The sequence below is a fragment of the Zea mays genome, chromosome 4 (genome assembly GCF_902167145.1).
Source record: "Zea mays cultivar B73 chromosome 4, Zm-B73-REFERENCE-NAM-5.0, whole genome shotgun sequence".
In the NCBI taxonomy this organism is placed as follows: domain Eukaryota; kingdom Viridiplantae; phylum Streptophyta; class Magnoliopsida; order Poales; family Poaceae; genus Zea; species Zea mays.
In genome coordinates this window covers 5,225,192-5,248,572 of record NC_050099.1, presented here as the reverse complement: position 1 = coordinate 5,248,572, position 23,381 = coordinate 5,225,192, and the positions used below count along the sequence as shown (strand labels likewise).

Sequence of the window (23,381 nt, the reverse complement as noted above, 5' to 3'; positions counted from 1 at the left end):
CGACCGGACCGTCCGCGATTGCCTTTATCTGACATCTGACGATGCATTAAATGCTATATAGCCATTGATATAGTCGTTACTGTTGACCGTTGTGATTTCAGCCGTTGATGTGCAGGGGCGGACCGTCCGGACCAGGGGCGCGGACCGTCCACGGTCGGCAGAAAGGGAGCAATGGCTAGGAAGTGGTTGGGGGCTATAAATACAACCCCAACCACCTCCATTCACTTCACCCAAGCACTCCAATCCTTCACATTCAATACAAGAGCTTGCAATCCATTTAAAGACACAATCAAAGATTCCAATCTCTCCAAGTTCCACAATTGAGACAAGTGATCATTAGTTATTAGTGACTTGAGAGAGAGAGTGATCTGTGTGTTATTTGTCGCTCTTGTCGCTTGGCTTTTTGCAATCGTGCTTTCTTCTTCCCCATTCTTGTTCTTCAATACACTTGTAATCTATACTACCTATTAAGGCTGTAAGGGGTAGGCTGCCTCCCCTGGTTCTGCCTTCGGTGAATCTGCACCGTCCGTTCGGTTCGGCAAATCTACACCGTCCGCCCCCCACGCCCACGTTCGTTCCCCCACCTCCCCACCCCCACCCCGCGTGAGCCGCCGCCGCCCTGCCTCCCACCTCCAGTCCGCCGCTCTCCCACGGATCGTGCTCCCTCCCCATGCCCTCCTTCTTACTCCTTACCGCGGAGTCCGAGGCCACTCGTGGCCTTCGGTGCCTCCTCCGCATCGGCGACCTCGCCTGACACGGCTGCCGTCTCTCAGTCGGCCTCTCTTCACCCTTCGGCCTGGTCTCTGCTCCCCTCTCTTTTCTGGTTGTTCCCTATGGATGGTTGGCGCCTGAAGGGCGGATGGATCCGATGGAAAGCTAGCTTCTCCGGATCCGGTCAGATCATATCTCCCGGTAACCCGTTCCGATCAACCTCTTCCGGTATTTTTTCAGAGGAAAGGTTGGCCAACGGCGTTCCGGTGGTTGGATTTGTATTTGGTGGCGGTGGACTCCGGTTATGTCCACTGATTGCTTGCTGTTCGGTTCGCTTAAGTGGTAAAGCTGATGTCTTTAGGTTAGAAGAATAACTAAGATTGGGTAGGAAGGAAGGATGGTGGATTGGGTAGCTAGCTGCTGGCTGCTTGGTTCAGGAGTTGGGGTTAAATTAGCGTCTGAAATACTTGTTTGGTTTAGGTATTCCTATGTAGACGACCTGATTATGATTCAGGGTGATTTATCGTAGCAGTAATCTGAAGTTTGGTGTGGTGTTTGATCTGTGTGAGTCTTGTGTTAGGTGAGTCATGAACAAATTTATGTGGTCTTTATTAGTAGGTCAAGGTGAAGTTCTTCTCTTTATGTATCGTCATGAACAAAGTTATGTGGTCTTTATTAGTAGGTCAAGGTGAAGTTCTTCTCTTTATGTATCTATATCAGCTTAGCTGTGATATGCGTGTGAGTCGTAAATTTCGATATATGAAAGTCTGTTCTTGCATCCGATCAGGAATTGTGAACATCTCTTTCTTCATATGCCTCTCTTTCGTGAAATTGGGGATATGTCTTTCGTCTAGATTTACTTCTGTTCGGCTGCTCCGCTGGCGGCTGCTGCTGTTCATGCTCATGCACTTGGATGTCATGAATTATAAACCAAAGATTTGGGAATTATTTAACTATGGAAGCCATGAATTCTATCCTCATTAGGGACACATGTTTATATTAGAATTCATGGATCAAAAGAATAACTAACTAGCTGATAGATAGCTGATAGATATATGGATTAAATGATAGATTTAATAAAACCATCAGATTGGATGTGAGGTATGGATTTATTTAATTCAGTGTTTTCCTTAACCGAGCAAGGCCTAACACTTTGCGTGGATTTAACTTGAATCGGCGAACTCTGTGCCGCGGTTATCGCTAAGGCTGAAGTATTCTTTCTTGGGGCAGTTGAACGTGCGTACTCTAGGATCATTCTTTGGATTACTCTGACCGCCGGTGTTGTTGACCGCTGAAGCTCCCGTGCATTGCTGAGTCAATTTGACTCCGTATGCCGGCCAGAGACTTCAGGAAGACTGAAACATTAGCATTGGTGGTAGTAAGTATGGTTTAGTCTGTGTTTGGTTCTGCCTCCAGTTCGTGTAGAAAACCTTACTCAGAAGGAGTTGCGTCTTTCTTTCTTGTGCAGAGAGGAAAAGATGGCCATGCCAAGAGTTCCAGGGCAGCAGCTCCTGACGCCAAGGAGTATGACGAATACGAGGAGGAGCACACCGAGCCTTTTGCGGAAGCTGCGACGACCTTTACATTGGCAGCAACTAAATAATGTATTCTTGTTCCATTTTTGTTTTGTTTTTTTAAAAGGAGAATAATATATGTTTTAGCTGTATCTACATCGCCAGTCTGCACCACATCTAATGATTTGTTCAATAACTGACAGGGACTGAGTTAGCTGACAATAGGCCATTTGATTCTATCCCATGTTTGGTGCATGTAGTGTATCATGTTTCGTTTACCATCTCTATTGTCATGATCAGAGCTCTGGCTATCTTTTCAAGACCATGCTGAGTGTACAGGTAATCCAGTCCAGAAAATTGTGTTTATTTTAAAAAATGTTATAGTTGGCGGCAATGTTATCATACCAAGAAACATTATTTATGTGTGTTCTATATATTTGTTACCTATCTTCATACACTATTGATAGGCAAATCATAATCATAAATTTAGAAACATGCTTGTAGTACGTTTCAGTTTCTATTTATCCTTACCACCCCTCAAGTGCAGGCACTACTTGTAATTAGCCTGTTAGTGTTTCCCTTGGTAGAGCTATAGCCCAAACTTTAATGTTAGTGTTTCAGTTTCTATTTATCCACTGAAATCTATTTTCATTTCGAGATTGTTTTGACTAATTTCAGCAAACAAATAATGTTTGTTCTGAATTTTATTTTCCAAAAAAATATTTGTCTTAAACATGTGGGCAGACCTGGTGCAGTGGTGAGAGTTGCCATATTTTTTGGGGTGGGGGGCTTGTCTCGGCTTATCACTTCCCTAGACCCCACTTATGTGGGAGATCCCAGCACTGGGTCTGCCCTTTATTTGGCTTTAACATTACGAGGAACTCTAGCTCAAAGACGATCAATAAGAACCTCAATTTTTCTTGTTTTTAGCACGGTATATCAAGATGAATTACACAGTCCTATTTTTGATTCATTAGAACTTGGACAATCTTTGGCGGACTTCGGAAAGGCGATTAAGCTTTTGGGCTCTTGTGAAGGAGATTTGATGGAAAAGGTGTTTTCTGAAGTTGGTTCAAAGTCAGAGATGTTGTCAATAAAGCTGCAAAGAGAGGTAATCATGATATATTCTTACTGTCTTTCAATGTACTGCTTGATACTGGATATCTTACGGAACAGTTTATATGGATGTTTCTGTGACCCTATGATGTTATGGTCCAAAATTTTATATGGCACAAAGATGACTATGTTAGTTCCTAAGTTCATATAATATCACAAATCTTGCTAGACAATTTCATAGTGTGTTATTGTGTTAGTGCTCTATATTCGGACTTATCATGCTCTATAGTGTGTTAGCCAATTTTATAGTAGGTTACCAGCCAGCAGCACCACTCACAAAAAAACCCCGTGGGTCAGTCATCCTTTGTTGCTTGAGGTGGCTATGGGCCAGTCATCCTTGGTTGCTTGAAGTGGCTATCTTCTCAAAATCATAGCTCTGGGTATGCTGTAAAATTCTACAGATTTTGTGCTTGTCCTACAGTACTCTACAATAATCAAACATGAGAGAAAACTATACCGTCTTTGTCCCAACGACAGTTCTCCTTAAATCTTTACTACTCTATAAGGCTTTAGTGTAGACTTCACAATCGTGCACCATGTTCTGCCGCACAATCCTCTCCCTCCACTCCTCATCGCACGGATGTGCTCCCACCACGCCACAGCCGCTCTCAATTGCTCCCCCCACCGCGCTAGAGCCGCAATCCACGCCTCCCCACCGCACCCTTCCATCCACGGCGGTCGCCGCAATCCAAGCCTCCCCCACCGCGCCAGATCCCTCGGCTCGGCCCGGCCCCGCTTGCTCCTCGCCACACCGTCGTCGTCTTCCTTCCCATGCCACCACCTTTTTCCTTCCCATGATGTTCCCCATGGCTTCACAACCGCCAACGAGCCGCGCCTCCACCGCCGCCTGCTCGGACCGGCGGGATCCCGCTCCCCCACGCGGTCTCATCCTCTGAGGACCCTATCGTCCTCCTCCTTCGTCGCCGCTGGGACCTCCTTCGAGAAGAGGAGCATCGACCTCGTGGACCACGGTCGGTATGGGGCTGCGCATCCACGAGCGCCGGGCATGGCCACCCGATCGGCGGCAGCCAGCAAGCGGGAGGGGAGGAGGTCACAACAGCAGCTAGATCCGGTCGGCGACGAGGAGCGAGCGGGAGCGGACGACAGGCACGTATCGCCCAACCTCTCTCAACCTCACGCCTCCCCCTCTCTTCGTCTTTCCCTCAACAACACGCAAAACCCTAGCTCGATCCCCACTCTCCCAGGTGTTCGCGCTCCCACCACCCGCCTTCGTCCAGATCTGCCTTCGCGCGTTCCTGGGTGGGGGCGGCGATGGCGGTGCCACGGGGCCAACACAGTCGGCGGCTCACACAATCGGAGCAGATGGACAGACACAATCGGTTTTAAAAGTATCATACAATCGGTTTTACAAATGTCTCATTTTCTATACTAAATATTTTTATTATTTTTATCATACTATAAGGCAATCAGAGCAGATGGACAGACACAATTGAGCCATGAAATAGCTTTGGAGCTAAGTCAGAGGAGTGCTGCTGCTGGACTAAGGTGTGAGCTCTATTGAGGTTTAACAGAACAAATCCTTGCTGTTTTTGTGTTGCTTTGGTAATTTATTGAAGAACATTTCCCTTTTCATCAAAGGCCGATTGGAGCAGTGGTCTTCATGCAACGGGGTGTCCTGAAGGTTTGCTTGAGGACTACTGACAGTACAGTTAATACATCAGAGATTGCAAAGGTGTGCCACCATCGTAATTATGTTCTTTTTAACTATGCATGGCCTTTTAGTTGGATATGATCGTTCATCTCTGCCACATCATAAAAATGTAGGCATATGGCGGAGGTGGAAAACGAAGTTCGAGTTCATTCACTCTAAGAATGGATGAGTTCAACATCTGGACTTCAGTGAACTCATGAATTGAACTGGAGAGGTCACATAGTGTTCATACTGTGGGAACTCGCAACCAGCTCATCTGGGCATGGATTCCCTCAGTGGTGAACATGTGAAGATGGGGTGGTCTTTTTGTGCTCCGGTATGAGAGGAAGGAAAACAAAATCTTAGTCTAACCTACCATGTTGATATGAGCTTACAGGAGAATAATCTCTTCGATATGAATGACTGGAGAGCAATTTGGAGGCATAATGCTTAAGCCGTTCAAGAGAAGATTTGATGCCTTTAAATGAAAGGTTTGCTGGTACATCAAAAGACGTATTTTATGCTCTTTCTAATCTTTCTCCAGTAGACCTATGTGCTTAATTTTAGAGATGATAAGGGTGGTGCGGGCCGAAGATCTGTCATACTCCTAGGGGCCAATTATAGCTTACACTTATGTTGTTATTAGTTTTGAATGCTGAACATACATGGAGATGGGTAGCTCAGCTCAGCTTGGATATAACTTGGTTTCTATCCAAACTAATACTTTGCTCCATAGGGAATGCATCTGGCAACGGAAATTGTTGTCAAGCTCCAGTAGCAGAAAGGATCATCTTCAATTATTGTAATCCTGCTCCTTAATAATACATTCTTGGATCTTGCTCTGGGCTTAAAAAATCTGCATCACCAAATTGTTCCTCGTTGCGAACATTTATGTAATACAGAACCTTAGAAACTGGAAATGTTTATTCCATTCCGGTAATTTGGGAATGATCTGTGTTAAAATCCTTTTTAAGTGTCATACCACGCACTATTTTTCTGTTCCTCAACTCTATCGATCCCATAACCTATTTCTGTTAACTGGTTACTAAGGACATGTACAATCCCATAACCAAATTGGTGGGTATGCAATGCGTCAATGAAAAAACCATTTCTTCAGTCCTGTAATGTTGTTCCGATTGCGTCAATGAAAAAACTGTAATTTTTGACCGGGGAGATGGTAGCACTAGCATGTGGGGATTAAAGTTCCTAAATGTTCAGTACTGTCCTAAACACTTGTTTTATCTTTTTTGAGTGGAAGTCCGACGTCCGAGAGGGGCTCGCCATTGGGCTTGGCATGGGCACAGTCATGCTGCTCCTCTTCTGCGGCTACTCGCTGGTGATTTGATATGGCTCTAAGCTGATCCTGGAGATGGTGTACACCGGAGCCAAGGTCACAACATGATCTTTGTAGTCCTCACTGGTTCTCTGTAAGTTCATTATTTATTTCTAAGCCGCATATAGTTCAGTCCTATACTTTCAGTTTAACACTAGGTTCCATAGTTTAGTCATTTTCTTATTTCGTGATATAGTAGACATGTTTACATATTTAGTGTGATTAAGCAATCTTGAGTTTCTATTTTTGACCCTCCGATGTTGTGGGGAATGAACTCTGCTTCAGCCTTGATTAGACTACATACTATCATGCAAATTTCCCTGCTATTGTTTTTTGAGCTTCCAACCAAATCTGAAACTAATATTTCTCTCTATTTCTTCCTATTAGCTGGAGACTGAGCTATCTACTAACATTCATATTGCTTTTGTTATGCTCTCCTGTCCCCTACTTTACTTACTGCAGATTTGTTTTCACCTGTCGCTTCCTCTAATTGTTTGCAAGAAAATTGGCTATTGTCTCACTATTTTCTTTCAATTCAGTTTCTCAAATTGACCATGGTGTTGTAAATTTGATCAATGAAGAAGATTCAAGAATTACCGTTTTACTGGATTGCCATGGGATTTCGCCATTCAGATTTCCAATGCAAATGATGAGGTCGTTTATCACTGTGGTTCAAGAAAACTACCCGAATCGTCTTGGGGTATTGTTTGTCATCCGCCTTCCTCCAGTTGTCAGAGTTATTGCACAGACATTTCTTCAAGTAAGATAATAGTTACACCCTACTTGGCATCTAATGCCATTGGTTCTTGTGTGTCCACCTCGCCTGTTTTATTTAGGTGATGAATATTTTAATTGGCTTTTCATGGTCTTGTGATGTTGTATAGATAAGATAATAATTAGCTTTTCATGATCTTGTTTGGTCAGTTATGGTTAGTGGGACTGGTACCTGATTCCTTCATGAGCTTGTCTGTTGTAAATTTTGAACCTCACTATTTATCTACTTCAACTTCTGTATGATGCCAAAATTTTCCTGCAACACTTTTTTTTACCAAAATTGGTAACCTAATCAGGATACAAACCAACCAAGGCTGACTACAAGTTAAAGATGCTCTGTAAAAAGGAAGGATCAGTTTGACTATATCTTTTTGCTGGTAGATTGCAATATCACATGGTATCCGTGGAGATGAGGACGACATTGCCTCCAAGTCTGCTCCACCGGCATCCATCGACGGTGCAAGGTACGGATTCGAGCCTCCGGTCCTTCAATCTAGCCACCAGGTAGATTCGTCTCAGTGGTGGTCGGAATCATCTCGACGGTGGTCAGATCCAGCAGATAGATTGATGGCAAAGAGGACGACTCCATGTCCAGGCGTACTCCCCGCCTTGCATCGAGATTGCTAGGTATGCATCGACATTGCAACTTATTCAAATCTGAAGGGTATATCAAGAATTCCTTTGTAAAGTCCTTCTGCAGATTGTTGTGCTAACAAGAACTGACGTCCATGATTGTATGTGCTCCTATGTTCATGAACTACATAGAATCCCATAAATTTAACTGCATTTCTTCCTTTTCCTTTTGCTCCTATTCGTGTAGCTGCATTCTTTAGTAAAAGACAAAGGAAGAGTTCGCTCTGCTAATAAATATTTCCAGGAAGGTGCTAGACACTGAATAAGTTGGTGGCATTTTTCATGAAAAAATTGTTGACTTATTATTAGCCATCTGTCTATACAGGTCATAATCGAAGGGTTTACAGGGAGGAGATCTGAACATAGCTCTTCAATCCCAAAGTTAACATCGTTGGTAAACCCCTTCTGGTGTTACCTCACAAATATCACTAAAGTCATTTTAGCTTTTTGCTGCTCCTTATGTGCTTCAGATTCAGCAAGAGGTACTTTGCAAGTTTTGGAAGACTAATACCTAACTTTTTTACTGGTCGACATTTGCTTTGTGTAGGTTACCATAATTCTTACTGCTTGCAAGCCCTTTTAGAATATTACTGCTGCGAGGTTCTTGCAAGTCCTTGATGAAGAAGTCGAAGGTGACGAACGCCGAGGCCGTCATCCTGATCGACGCCAAGAACCTCACAGCGCACCTCCTTGTGATGCTCTTTTCTCCAATGTCTTCTCTTATCTACATGCAGGAAAAAATCTACATGTTGATGGCGTGGATCAGAAAAATGGTAAGTTTTGCTTCATAGATGTATTAATATTTGGAATCTCAATAAACCCCTCTTGTTTTCCGTCTGCTAACATATTCGTATGGAACCCAGCACAAAACTCAACGAGAATAATGATGCAATGATACATACATGTCCACAGTCCATACGTTTTTTTTGAAGAAATAACACTTTTCTAGATGAGATAATTAGCACATGTGCAATTAGCCAATTACTGTCTTGTGTTATGTGAGCCATTGGATTTGATTTTTATATCCTAGAAAGTGATTCATGTTACACTTGACCTGAGATTCATGGAACCAATTGGTTGAGCTGCACATTCAAATTTTATTTGTTTTAATCTAATGAATAACAATTTGTTAGCAGTGGAAGGACAAGATTTAAGATGCACTGCCATGGTTGGCGGTCTATTTACTGCATCTCGAAGCGGCTTGCATTCAAAGGTTCTGCACCTCTAAATATTTCTGGTCGTGAAGCTGTCTATGAAAGGAAGATGAAAATTCAGCAAGTTGGATTGATTTATCTTTCCCCCCTATGGCTGATTCAGCAACCTGTATTAATTAGTCTATTTGACATTTGATATTTCAATGCTGTTATAGGACTATATTGTACATGACCTTGAAGGAGCTGACCATGTGACAGACCTTGATCATAACCATGTTGCAGAGTTGAAGATATTAGGACTATATTAAACATTGCTGCATATAGCATCAGGTACACAATTTTGCTATCATTTTTATAAAATAAATATGTACCAAAGGTCTCAAACAACAATACTCAATTTGAATGGCACATACTTTGGAGGATATGATGACATCAGACTTAGAAGTCAAACAACATCAAACTTATCATCAGGTATGTTTTGAATTATCTTACGTTTTTTAGATTGAAAATAACTATTTCTGAAACCTTATTTTCACTCTGAGCCTGTGAGGACAGTTTATCCTTAGTTAATCAGCACTTTATATCTGTTATTTGCCTATTAGAAGTTATATCTGTGATCCAGCAACAACTTGGTTTCCGTCGCTGCCCAAACTTCAGCAGAGGCGATCTAAGAAGAAGCAAGCGTATCGGCTCATGTTCTGACGGCCGTGTTCACGTGGTGTAAGATCTGCATTGTGGAATCCTTCGCCCGGACAAGAGGTGATAGGCACTGCTTCTCCTGCGACTTTTGATGACATAATATATTATGATTCACACACGCTCTTACGCCTTTTGTTGTACTTTCTTTTAGATTGAATTTGACATACTTGAGCTACTTGGCTGCAGAGATTGGATCCTCCCGTCCAGACAACCTGATAGAACGACAGTGTATAAGAACAGGGCTCTTAGGACGCCTTTTGTCAAGGTCAGTCCTTTTGCATCAAGGATCTTTCTGTTACCATGGAACAGTAGTTACTAATGTCCATAACTGTGCAGTTGGGTCATAACTCTACCCTGAGAATTGAGATAGATGATCATGTGGTGCAAGATATTGAGTCCCTAATCTTTGATGACACACATAACAAATGGTAATGCTGTTGTTTGGATTACTGTGTACCACTGCTTGTTTGTTTCAATGCACAAGATATCAACCATTTGAACCCTACTTTGGACAGTTTTAAAAACAATGGCCAGAATTTTCAGATTCAGCTCCAGTTGAGAAAATAATGTGGTGCACGCTATATTAAGGGCACCATGCTTACCATGGTACTGTTGGGTATCTATATTAATCACTGTGTCTGATCACTTCACAGGTAAGCGTCTCCGTGGATGGAGCCTGAAGTATATTCAAATTCAAGGCATGCCACAAAGCATCTCGCGTGTGGGATGCTCCGGCGTGTGGAAAGTAGAAAAGCCAAATAAATGGGTACATGTACAGCAGGCGTGAGTTCTTAAATACTCAGATTCCTTGTCCATAGGCAAATGCATAGTTCATACGAATCAGAGTACACGATGCACACAACTTGATGTCTCTATCGTTGTTTTCAACATGATGAACATGCGAATTTCGTGGTATTAATTGGGACCGTCTGATTTCTCATGGATCCATAGTTCTATTCTACAAGCATTTGAGATAAAGGGATCATGCAAACTGAAAAATGGGAGATGACATTACTGTACAACTTAGTATAATTCATAAACGGGATGTTTGGCTGACATAACTCCGGTGTTGACTCTGGATTTTTTGAGAGCCGTAGTATATTTTTGTTTTTGTTTTGGAATACCTCATATACTGCTTCGGCAGTCTTGGTATTCAATCTTGAAATACCTCATATATTCTGGAGAAATGGTTTCGGTTCGCCGTGCGTACGTTTGGGGTTGTTTCTCCCTCGCTTCTTCCTGGCGGCGGAAGATAGAGAAGGGCGAGTGGCCGCGCGGAACATCGACGACCGAGAGACCCCCTCGTCAGCAACTCCATCTGCTATTCTCCCTGACGGTGTTCCTAGCAGCAAGATATCTGATGCTTTTGCCTTAATTCTTCTCACTAGGTGAGTGCTCATACGTTGCAACGGGGACTTATGTATTATATGTCTCCGTTGCAACGCACGGGCATATACCTAGTCAAAGCAAAAGACACCAAGTTGTGGTGGTCCTTGTGAGGGGTCTAAGTGACCCGTTTTATTAAGAAGAAAGCTCACTCGGTCTAAGTGACCGTTTGAGAGAGGAAAAGGGTTAAAAGAGACCCGATCTTTGTGACCACCTCAACGAGGACTAGGTTCTTTGGAACTGAACCTCGGTAAAACAAATCACCGTATTCATCCGCTTTATTTCTTGGTTGATTTGTTTTCCCTCTCTTTCGAACTCGGATTTAATTCTAACGCTAACCCCGGCTTGTAGTGTGTGCTTAAAGTTTGTAAATTTCAGTTTCCGCCTATTCACCCCCCTCTAGGCGACTTTCAATTATATCGATAACAATTAATGTGATATCAAAATATTATATCAGATAAATTTTATAATATTTTAAAAGTTTCTTTTAACATTTCTTGAGTCAAAGTCATCAATGATTGTGTTGATATCAATCTTATCTAATATTTTTTTGTCAATACATAAAGGTGACCAAACCATTCAATCGTTCTTGACTTGTAAATCTCAAATAGTTCTTCAATTATTTCAACATTGAAAAAATCTTTTAAGTTGATGCCACCATGACGGGTATAGTGAATAAGATTCAATAAGCTATATAAACATTAGGATAGGAATCCATCTTATTGACATACTCAAATATCTTTATAGAAGAAATGAGTGGTTTTGGCAAGCTTAACTTTAAAAACTCTCAACTCAGAGATTAAATTATTTAATATTAGTTGTCCTATTAGCTATTATGTTAACTATACAATTAATCGCAAGAGATAAGGCCCTAGGATTTGGGGGGCTAGCACGGCAGCCAGGTAGCCCTATGCCCAGAGCCCGCCCGGTACTCCATTCCACCTCAGCTCTATTATATTGGTACACGAGGCAAATGAAAGATTGCCGATATCATTGGATTGCTCATGGATACACTAGATTTGAAGTGCTCATATAGACACATATGCTTTGTGAGCACATGATATGTTCTCCTTTTATTTTATTTATGGATTTTTTAAGTTGGTGCCCTCAGTTTTGCTGGTGTCCTCACTTTTACCCTTAGTTGTGTTTTTTGCTCAGTTTGCCCTTCCAGTGTTATAGAACAAAAGGACAAAACTGAGCAAAAACACGACTAAGGGTAAAAGTGAGGACACCAGCAAAACTGGGGACACCCGCTTAAAAACCATTTATTTATTATCTGTTCTTGCATTCTTACATGCACACGCAACAACCCAGCCTCAAGTTTTTTTGGATTCAATCTATTCGGAGGGTAAGAGAACGATGACAACATGCAAATAATGGTTTTCTGTCTCCATGCAGCATGAGCAAACAAACCGTCCATCAGCTCAACGATACGGCCATAGGATAGCAATACGGCCCAACATCTATTTTGGTGCCCCAAACAAACCGTGCAGCAGTCTAGGTTTGTTTCAAAAATTTTAAGGGACAAAATATTAGTTCTGGTGTGACTTTACATCTTTTGGGGGGGGGGGTTCAACATCCCCCAATCACACGTTTTGGGGTTTTGGGGAACATGTTTTAAACAAACTCTTGGAGTTGCTCTAACAGGATGAAAATTTTAAAAAACTTGTAATAATCTATACTACTCTATTAAGAACCTAATGTGAACATCTGGTGCTATCACGGTTACACACTCTAGACCCGCCCCATCTCGACACTGTGCCCTGTGGGTAGAGATGTCAATGGGGAATTCCCCACCGGGTTATAGCATCTCAGACCCATCCCCATACCCATCCACATACCCATCATGGGTGCAAAACTCATCCCATACCCATCCCCATTCGGGTTTCGGGTCCCCAATGGGTCCCCATCCCCAATTAAGGGCTAACTAGGTACTAACATCTAGCACAAACTATCCAGATTTCAGACATCACCACATCGACAAGCACTCATCCATGAACCCTGATCCATTCATCCATCCATGAGAAAAGAAATCAGTACTTCGGGACCAATAGAAGAAATGGAGAAATGGAGTCTGCTCACCTTTCTTGGTCACCATCCGAGTTCGTTGGCGCTTGAAAATCCATGGTCGTCACCGTCATCCTAGGCTTCTAGAAGTCGGTGGTGCTCCTCGTCACTGGTGAAGTCGCCTGTGTGTATTGCTAGTGCAACTTTCCAGGTATGCAGCGGTTGGCTGGCTGGGCAGGGTGTAGTGTATGACTGGTTATTTTAGGGTTTTGTTTTTTGCTAATATGCTAGTTGCCTTGCCGTGCTGCCTTGTTGCGTCATGTCGCGCCACCGCCCCCGGCCCGGCCTTGGCCCCGTCCAGTAGGCCGCCACGCGCCACCCCCACCGTCGCGCACCGCCCCTGCCCCAACCGCGGCCACACCCGTCAAGCTCTCCTCCCGCCACCGCTCCGCGTCCCGAGCCTTCTCCATAAACAAGTTAATTTTTTAGTATTTTATTTCATATTTTTGGTGGCCGTTATTTAATTGCCACCGAAATTAGTATATATTTGTAATTGTGAAATTTTTTCAATAATATTGGAAATACGATCGAGTAGTTAATTTTCTTGTTTTTCATGATATTCTATGTTTACCGGTGTGATTGATTCGACGGAGTTGCGGTCTCGTGGTGGCTCTTCATCGCAGGTGGGTTGTGGTAGCAGCCGTAGTCGACGCTCTAACATTTCGGTTATAATTCATGCCAATGAAAATCTGTGTAGGATATCACACGTATTGGATCACTACCAGAATCAATCGCTTCGCCGAGTGCCTGAAGCACTCGGCGAAGCCTTAAAAACACTCGGCAAAGGCTTTGCCGAGTGTGACACTCGACAAAGAAGGCTCGGCAAATAGTGCATCGGCAAAGACTTCTTTGCCGAGTACTTTTTGTCGGGCACTCGGCAAAGATGTTTGCCGAGTGCCAGGGAGCACTCGGCAAAGAAAAGCGGCCGTTACGGCGCCGGGTGACGGAGACGGCGGCTTTGCCGAGTGTCACCGTTGACACTCGGCAACGAAGATATCTTTGCCGAGTGTCTTCCTGGCAGCACTCCGCAAAGCCGCCTTCTTTGCCGAGTGCCAGTTGGGACACTCAGCAAAGAGCCCGCCAGAGAGGGTCCCCATGTCAGGCGCTTTGCCGAGTGTTCTATGCGGCACTCGGCAAAGCCGACCTCTTTGCCGAGTGCCAGCGACATAACACTCGGCAAAGAACCTAAGCCGGTGCCCAGGTCTGTGCTCTTTGCTGAGTGTTATGACCCTGACACTCGGCAAAGCGCCTCTTTGCCGAGTGTTACACTCGGCAAAGTGACCAGTATATACCTTTTTTATTTGTTTTTTGTATTCCATCCACATAAACAGAAGATATCACATATATATCACATATATACATCACAGATATCATCACAGACATAAATAGCCAACACAAACATAAAACCGTCACCACAAACATAAATATCCATCACAAACATAAGTGTTCAACACAAGTATCAAACACAAACATAAGTCTCAAACGTCGCAAGGTCTGACATAAGTATCAAACACAGACATAAGTATTATACATAAGTTCTGAAGTCTAAAACAATGAAAACACAACACTCATGGAGGTGGGCGGTTTGACCGGGGCTGCGTTGGGCGGAACCCTTCCGGAGGGTTGTTGGATGTCGCTCCAGATTGGCCCTTCACAGAGAAGAGATTGCATGTGTTATACCAGATGCATTACAAACATCTAACTACAATTTTGATACTCACAGGAGTGTGGAAGAGAGCAGGGTCAACTGGAGGGAACAATGGAGGTGGTGGAGCGATGCCCTGTGCGGCGCCAAGGCTCTGCATGTACTGGAACATCTCCGCCATCCTCTGATGATCTGCCCGGCGCTCTGCCTCCCGCTCCGCCATCATCCTCGCTTCCATCTCGTGACGTTCCCTCCTCTCTTCTTCTAGTTGGGTCTGTAATATTACAAGCCAACGTTATAGTAACTCAAAGACTAGGTATATAACTCAAGGAAGGACGAGTTACAGAAGCACTAACCTCGAGTTGCTGTATGCGATGCTGTGAGCTGTCGTGCCAAGGTCGAATGGCTGGACTCGAGCCCGTGCTCCTTGCTCTCACCTGAGACAGAGTGGGAGTGGAGGACGAGTCGATTGCCCCATCGGCAATCCAGTACCGCCCATGTCTCTTGCCTCCTCCGACCCTCATGAGCACATCGGGGTCGATCGGCTCGGTGCTCGGATCATAGTCTGGGCCATGGACCTCCTGCGCCATGGCGGTATAGTCATGGAGGCGGCTGTAGACGGCGGGGTTGGTGTAGGCCTCGGGCCCGTCATCCGGGTTGTAGGTGACGTCGGACGTCGCCTTACCCTTATGGGCCATAGCATAGGCCGAGAAGGTGGAACAAGGCCTGCCACCATGTGACGCCGACTGCAACGAAAACCAACGAGATAGTTAGAAATAATATCTAACTTAGTGCTATATATCTAAATAAAAAAGGTGGCGTACCCATGCTTCGGCATATTGGCCCAGACTCCGGCTGCCTTGGTGGTGGGACGTGCCTTGCATCATCAAACGCTGTTCCCGGCTAGCTGTGTGTGCCTCGTCCCACTCAGCCGAACACCACCTATCCACCATCTGCTCCCAGCACAGAGGATGTGCGGCGCACCAATGTGGAATCACCTGCAAAGTAAACACATAAAGTGCATATCAGAAGATAAAATAAAATTCATGCATTGAGTACTGGTACCAAACATGCATGACTTTACCTGCAGGTACTGCTCCCTGGTCAACGACATGGTTCGGGCTTGAGGTTTGGTCACCTTCTCCCCAAGGACGGAGCCGTGGTAGGTGATGATGGCCTGGATGCGGGCCTCATAGTGCATGTCCACAACGAGCTTCTTACAGCTCGTGGTGGCCACCACATCCGCCCTAGCCTCGTATCCAGCATTGCATCTGAAGAAATCCTGCATACAAAAACGATGTATCCATACATTATTTCAAGAATTTGCAACGAATGCGACATATTTTACATTATACTAAGACTTACCCACAGCTCTTGCTTCACCCGCTCCGCCTTGTTATTGAATTCCCTGCCGTCCCGGTCTACTGCATCGGGGGCACTACACCAAAATCATACACTTCCTACGGTTTTTTAACTTCCTACAACTTTTATAACAAACCGTAGGAAATAAATAACTTCCGAGAGGCAATTGGTACCTCTAGGAAATAAACATAACTTCCTACGATTTTTTATAAAAGCTGTCGGAAGTTAAAAAACCGTAGGAACTTAACTAACTTCCTACGGCCTCCTCTAGGAAGTTAGGTTTCATCCGTTCACAAGCCAATATAATAGCTAACTTCCTACGGTTGGCTCTAGGAAGTTAGGTTTGAGCTATTGACCAGTCAACCGAAAACATAACTTCCTATGGCTGGCTCTAGGAAGTTAGTTGGGCAGCTAACTTCCTACGACCTCCTCTAGGAAGTTAGGATTCATCTGTTGACCGGTCAAACGAAAATCTAACTTCCTAGATGCAAAGCACAAACTCTAGGAAGTTACCAAACTTCCTACGACTTTACTCTAGGAAGTTATGTTTTTTTAATTTTTACCTCCCTCTTCTCTCACCTTTCACAAAATATCTGTCTCACGCCTCTCCCACGCGCCCTTCTCCCACGCACGGTCGCGCCGCCCCCGGCCGCGCCGCCTCCGACCGCGCCGCCCCCGGTGGGTCCCGCCCCGGCCGCCGCCCGCCCCAGCTCTCCCGACCGTGCCCCTGATAGTCGCCTAGAGGGGGGGGGGTGAATAGGGCGAAACTGAAATTTATAAATATAAACACAACTACAAGCCGGGTTAGCGTTAGAAATATAAACGAGTCCGCGAGAAAGGGCGCAAAACAAATCCCAAGCGAATAAGCAAGTGAGACACGGAGATTTGTTTTACCGAGGTTCGGTTCTTGCAAACCTACTCCCCGTTGAGGAGGCCACAAAGGCCGGGTCTCTTTCAACCCTTCCCTCTCTCAAACGGTCCCACGGACCGAGTGAGCTTCTCTTCTCTAATCAAAGCCGGGAACAAAACTTCCCCGCAAGGGCCACCACACAATTGGTGCCTCTTGCCTTGATTACAATGGAGTTGTGATCTCAAGAACAAGTGAGAAAGAAAAGAAGCAATCCAAGCGCAAGAGCTCAAATGAACACGGCAAATCACTCTCTCTAGTCACTAGGGTTTTGTGTGGAATTGGAGAGGATTTGATCTCTTTGAATGTGTCTAGAATTGAATGCCTAGAGCTCTTGTAGTAGTTGAGAAGTGGAAAACTTGGATGCAATGAATGGTGGGGTGGTTGGGGTATTTATAGCCCCAACCACCAAATGTGGCCGTTGCTGGGAGCTCTCTGTTCGATGGCGCACCGGACAGTCCGGTGCACACCGGACAGTCCGATGCCCCCTGCCACGTCATCGTTGCCGTTGGATTCTGACCGTTGGAGCTCTGACATGTGGCCCCGCCTGGAAGTCCGGTGCACACCGGACATGCACTGTTTGATGTCCGGTGCACCGGTATGGGCGTGCCTGACGTCTGCGCGCGCTGCGCGCGCAATAAATGCACCGCAGGGAGCCGTTGGCGCCGCAGAGAGACGTTGCTCCGCTGGCACACCGGACAGTCCGGTGCACACCGGACAGTCCGGTGAATTATAGCGGAGCGGCTGTCGTGAAAACCCGAGGATGACGAGTTCCGGAGGCCGCGGTTCGTTGGCGCACCGGACATGTCCGGTGCACACCGGACAGTCCGGTGAATTATAGCGCGCCGGCCTCCGCGAATTCCCGAGGGCGAAGGGTTGAAGTCGAAGTCCTCTGGCGAAGGGTAGAAAACGAAGTCTACGGGCGCACCGGACACTGTCCGGTGCACACCGGACAGTCCGGTGCCTCCAGCCAGAGGTGCCCTCGGTTGCCTTATTGCTCCTTTGTTGAATCCAACACTTGGTCTTTTTATTGGCTAGATGTGAACCTTTTGCACCTGTATTACTTATACACTAGAGCAAACTAGTCAGTCCAATATTTGTGTTGGGCAATTCAACCACCAAAATTATTTAGGAACTAGGTGTAAGCCTAATTCCCTTTCAATCTCCCCCTTTTTGGTGATTGATGCCAACACAAACCAAAGCAAATATAGAAGTGCATAATTGAACTAGTTTACATAATGTAAGTGCAAAGGTTACTTGGAATTGAGCCAATATAACTACTTACAAGATATGCAAGGAATGTTTCTTTCTTATATAACATTTTGGACCACGTTTGCACCACATGTTTTGTTTTTGCAAATTCTTTTTGTAAATCCATTTCAAAGATCTTTTGCAAATAGTCAAAGGTACATGAATAAGAGTTTGCAAAGCATTTTCAAGATTTGAAATTGTCTCCCCCTATTTCAAATGCTTTTCCTTTGACTAAACAAAACTCCCCCTAAAAGAGATCCACCTCTTAGTGTTCAAGAGGGTTTTGATATACCATTTTTGAAATACTACTTTCTCCCCCTTTTGAACACAATAGGATACCAAATGATAAAGACTTTTGGAAAGCACTAAGTTTTTGAATTTGGTGGTGGTGGTGCGGTCCTTTTGCTTTGGGCTCATTTCTCCCCCTTTTTGGCATGAATCGCCAAAAACGGAATCATTAGAGCCCTCAAAGTAATTTCTTCCCCTTTGGTCAAAAGTAAATGAGTTAAGATTATACCAAAGATGAAGTCCGGTCCTTTTGCTTTTGAGCTTTTACTCTCTCCCCCAAGGATGAAATCCTTTTCTTTGATGCTCATTTCTCCCCAAGGAATAGAGAGTTGCTCGGAGTGATGGCGAAGCATGAGTTACGGAGTGGAAGCCTTTGTCTTCGCCGAAGACTCCAATTCCCTTTCAATATACCTATGACTTGGTTTGAAATAGACTTGAAAACATATTAGTCATAGCATATAAAAGAGATATGATCAAAGGTATTTAAATGAGCTATGTGTGCAAGCTAGCAAAAGAAATTTCTAGAATCAAGAATATTGAGCTCATGCCTAAGTCTGGTAAAAGATTGTTCATCAAGTGGCTTGGTAAAGATATCGGCTAATTGATCTTTAGTATTAATGTAAGAAATCTCGATATCCCCCTTTTGTTGGTGATCCCTAAGAAAATGATACCGAATGGCTATGTGCTTAGTGCGGCTATGCTCGACGGGATTGTCGGCCATTTTAATTGCACTCTCATTATCACATAGCAAAGGGACTTTGGTTAATTTGTAACCGTAGTCCCGCAGGGTTTGCCTCATCCAAAGCAATTGCGCGCAACAATGTCCTGCGGCAATGTACTCGGCTTCGGCGGTGGAAAGAGCGACCGAATTTTGCTTCTTTGAAGCCCAAGACACCAAGGATCTTCCCAAGAACTGGCAAGTCCCCGATGTGCTCTTCCTATTGATTTTGCACCCCGCCCAATCGGCATCCGAATAACCAAGTAAATCAAATGTGGATCCCCGAGGGTACCAAAGCCCAAACTTAGGGGTATAAGCCAAATATCTCAAGATTCGTTTTACGGCCGTAAGGTGGGATTCCTTAGGGTCGGATTGGAATCTTGCACACATGCAAACGGAAAGCATAATGTCCGGTCGAGATGCACATAAATAAAGCAATGAACCAATCATCGACCGGTATACCTTTTGATCCACGGACTTACCTCCCGTGTCGAGGTCGAGATGCCCATTAGTTCCCATGGGTGTCTTGATGGGTTTGGCATCCTTCATCCCAAACTTAGCAAGAATGTCTTGAGTGTACTTCGTTTGGCTAATGAAGGTGCCCTCTTGGAGTTGCTTGACTTGGAATCCTAGAAAATATTTCAACTCCCCCATCATCGACATCTCGAATTTCTGTGTCATGATCCTACTAAACTCTTCACATGTAGACTCGTTAGTAGACCCAAATATAATATCATCAACATAAATTTGGCATACAAACAAGTCATTTTCAAGAGTTTTAGTAAAGAGTGTAGGATCGGCCTTGCCGACTTTGAAGCCATTAGCAATAAGGAAATCTCTAAGGCATTCATACCATGCTCTTGGGGCTTGCTTGAGCCCATAAAGCGCCTTAGAGAGCCTATAGACATGATTAGGATACTCACTGTCTTCAAAGCCGGGAGGTTGCTCAACATAGACCTCTTCCTTGATCGGTCCATTGAGGAAGGCACTTTTCACGTCCATTTGATAGAGCTTAAAGCCATGGTAAGTAGCATAGGCCAATAATATGCGAATTGACTCAAGCCTAGCTACGGGTGCATAGGTTTCGCCGAAATCCAAACCTTCGACTTGTGAATACCCTTTGGCTACGAGTCGAGCTTTGTTCCTTGTCACCACACCATGCTCATCTTGCTTGTTGCGGAAGACCCATTTGGTTCCTACAACATTTTGATTAGGACGTGGAACTAAATGCCAGACCTCATTCCTCGTGAAATTGTTGAGCTCCTCTTGCATCGCCACCACCCAATCCGAATCTTGGAGAGCTTCCTCTACCCTGTGTGGCTCAATAGAGGAAACAAAAGAGTAATGTTCACAAAAATGAGCAACCCGAGATCGTGTAGTTACCCCCTTATGAATGTCGCCGAGGATGGTGTCGACGGGGTGATCTCGTTGGATTGCTTGGTGGACTCTTGGGTGTGGCGGTCTTGGTTCTTCCTCATCCTCCTTTTCTTGATCATTTGTATATCCCCCTTGATCATTGCTATCATCTTGAGGTGGCTCGTCTTCTTGATTTTGCTCTTCATCATTTTGAGCCTCATCCTCATTTTGAGTTGGTGGAGATGCTTGCATGGAGGAGGATGGTTGATCTTGTGTACTTGGAGGCTCTTCGGATTCCTTAGGACACACATCCTCGATGGACATGTTCCTTAGCGCGATGCATGGAGCCTGTTCTTCACCTATCTCATCAAGATCAACTTGCTCTACTTGAGAGCCGTTAGTTTCATCAAACACAACGTCACAAGAGACTTCAACTAGTCCAGTGGACTTGTTAAAGACCCTATATGCCCTTGTGTTTGAGTCATAACCAAGTAAAAAGCCTTCTACAGTTTTAGGAGCAAATTTAGATTTTCTACCTCTTTTAATAAGAATGAAGCATTTGCTACCAAAAACTCTAAAATATGAAATGTTGGGCTTTTTACCGGTTAGGAGTTCATATGATGTCTTCTTGAGGATTCGGTGAAGATATAACCGGTTGATGGCGTAGCAGACGGTGTTGACCGCTTCGGCCCAAAACCGTTCCGGTGTCTTGTACTCATCAAGCATGGTTCTTGCCATGTCCAATAGAGTTCGATTCTTCCTCTCCACTACACCATTTTGTTGTGGCGTGTAGGGAGAGGAGAACTCATGCTTGATGCCCTCCTCCTCAAGGAAGCCTTCAATTTGAGAGTTCTTGAACTCCGTCCCGTTGTCGCTTCTAATTTTCTTGATCCTCAAGCCGAACTCATTTTGAGCCCGTCTCAAGAATCCCTTTAAGGTCTCTTGGGTTTGAGATTTTTCCTGTAAAAAGAATACCCAAGTGAAGCGAGAATAATCATCCACAATAACAAGACAATACTTACTCCCGCCGATGCTTATGTAAGCAATCGGGCCGAATAGATCCATGTGGAGTAGCTCAAGCGGCCTGTCGGTCGTCATGATGTTCTTGTGTGGATGATGGACTCCAACTTGCTTCCCTGCCTGGCATGCGCTACAAATCCTGTCTTTCTCAAAATGAACATTTGTTAATCCTAAAATGTGCTCTCCCTTTAGAAGCTTATGAAGATTCTTCATCCCAACATGGGCTAGTCGACGATGCCAGAGCCAACCCATGTTAGTCTTAGCAATTAAGCAAGTGTCGAGTTCAGCTCTATCAAAATCTACCAAGTATAGCTGACCCTCTAACACTCCCTTAAATGCTATTGAATCATCACTTCTTCTAAAGACAGTGACACCAACATCAGTGAATAGACAGTTGTAGCCCATTTGACATAATTGAGAGACGGAAAGCAAGTTGTAATCTAAGGAATCTACAAGAAAAACATTGGAAATGGAATGGTCAGGAGATATAGCAATTTTACCAAGACCTTTGACCAAACCTTGATTTCCATCCCCGAATGTGATAGCTCGTTGGGGATCTTGGTTTTTCTCATATGAGGAGAACATCCTTTTCTCCCCTGTCATGTGGTTTGTGCACCCGCTATCGAGTATCCAACTTGAGCCCCCGGATGCATAAACCTACAAAACAATTTTAGTTCTTGACTTTAGGTACCCAAATGGTTTTGGGTCCTTTGGCATTAGACACAAGAACTTTGGGTACCCAAACACAAGTCTTTGAACCCTTGTGCTTGCCCCCAACATATTTGGCAACTACCTTGCCGGATTTGCTAGTAAGCACATAAGATGCATCAAAAGTTTTAAATGAAATGGCATGATCATTTGATGCATTAGGAATTTTCTTCTTAGGCAACTTAGCATGGGTTGGTTGCCTAGAACTAGATGTCTCACCCTTATACATAAAAGCATGATTAGGGCCAGAGTGAGACTTCCTAGAATGAATCTTTCTAATTTTGCTCTCAGGATAGCTGGCAGGATACAAAATGTAACCCTCGTTATCCTGAGGCATGGGAGCCTTGCCCTTAACAAAGTTAGATAAGTTCTTTGGAGGGGCATTGAGTTTGACATTGTCTCCCCTTTGGAAGCCAATGCCATCCTTGATGCCAGGGCGTCTCCCATTATAGAGCATGCTACGAGCAAATTTAAATTTCTCATTTTCTAGATTGTGCTCGGCAATTTTAGCATCTAATTTTGCTATATGATCATTTTGTTGTTTAATTAAAGCCATATGATCAAGAATAGCATTAATATCAATATCTCTACATCTAGTGCAAATAGAAACATACTCAAGATTAGATGTAGAGGGTTTGCAAGATTTAAGTTCTACAACCTTAGCATGCAACATTTCATTCTTAGTTCTAAGGTCGGAAATAGTAGCATTGCAAACATTAAAATCTTTAGCCTTAGCAATTAAATTTTCATTCTCTAATCTAAGGCTAGCAAGAGATGCATTCAATTCATCAATCTTAGCAAGCAAGTCAATGTTATCATCTCTAAGGTTGGGAATTGAAACATTACAAACATGTGAATCAACCTTAGCATTTAAAATAGCATTTTCATTTCTAAGGTTGTTAATCATCTCACGGCAAGTGCTTAGCTCACTAGACAATTTTTCACATTTTTCTACTTCTAGAGCATAAGCCTTTTTAACCTTAACATGTTTCTTGTTTTCTTTAATTAGACAATCCTCTTGGGAGTCCAAAAGGTCATCCTTTTCATGAATAGCACTAACTAATTCATTTAACTTTTCTTTTTGAGCT

At 44.1% G+C, this 23,381-nt stretch overlaps 1 protein-coding gene and 1 pseudogene across 2 annotated transcripts; both read left to right on the top strand.

Moving 5' to 3' along the window:
- Nucleotides 1–640: 640 nt before the first annotated feature.
- LOC101027226 (uncharacterized) lies at nt 641–10,525 on the top strand (annotated as a pseudogene). The gene is made up of 17 exons (NR_169079.2): nt 641–2,089; nt 2,180–2,315; nt 2,429–2,564; nt 3,203–3,336; nt 4,765–4,847; nt 4,941–6,419; nt 6,865–7,085; nt 7,481–7,563; nt 7,650–7,726; nt 8,058–8,126; nt 8,280–8,505; nt 8,869–8,945; nt 9,102–9,216; nt 9,509–9,645; nt 9,772–9,850; nt 9,922–10,013; nt 10,239–10,525. The product of NR_169079.2 is annotated as an uncharacterized protein (transcript).
- LOC103652744 (SEC14 cytosolic factor family protein / phosphoglyceride transfer family protein) lies at nt 3,343–4,753 on the top strand. Its single transcript, XM_008679711.2, has 2 exons — nt 3,343–4,448; nt 4,547–4,753. Exons 1-2 carry the CDS (start codon nt 3,922–3,924, stop codon nt 4,686–4,688), a joined length of 669 nt encoding a protein of 222 aa, XP_008677933.1. The 5' UTR covers nt 3,343–3,921; the 3' UTR covers nt 4,689–4,753.
- Nucleotides 10,526–23,381: the final 12,856 nt, after the last annotated feature.

Excerpts from the sequence above, each read along its gene's own strand:
- LOC103652744 (XM_008679711.2), top strand. The coding sequence starts at position 3,922 with ATGTGCTCCCACCACGCCACAGCCGCTCTCAATTGCTCCCCCCACCGC. Across the intron at positions 4,449-4,546 it reads CGAGCGGGAGCGGACGACAG|GTGTTCGCGCTCCCACCACC; the intron begins GCACGTATCGCC and ends CCACTCTCCCAG.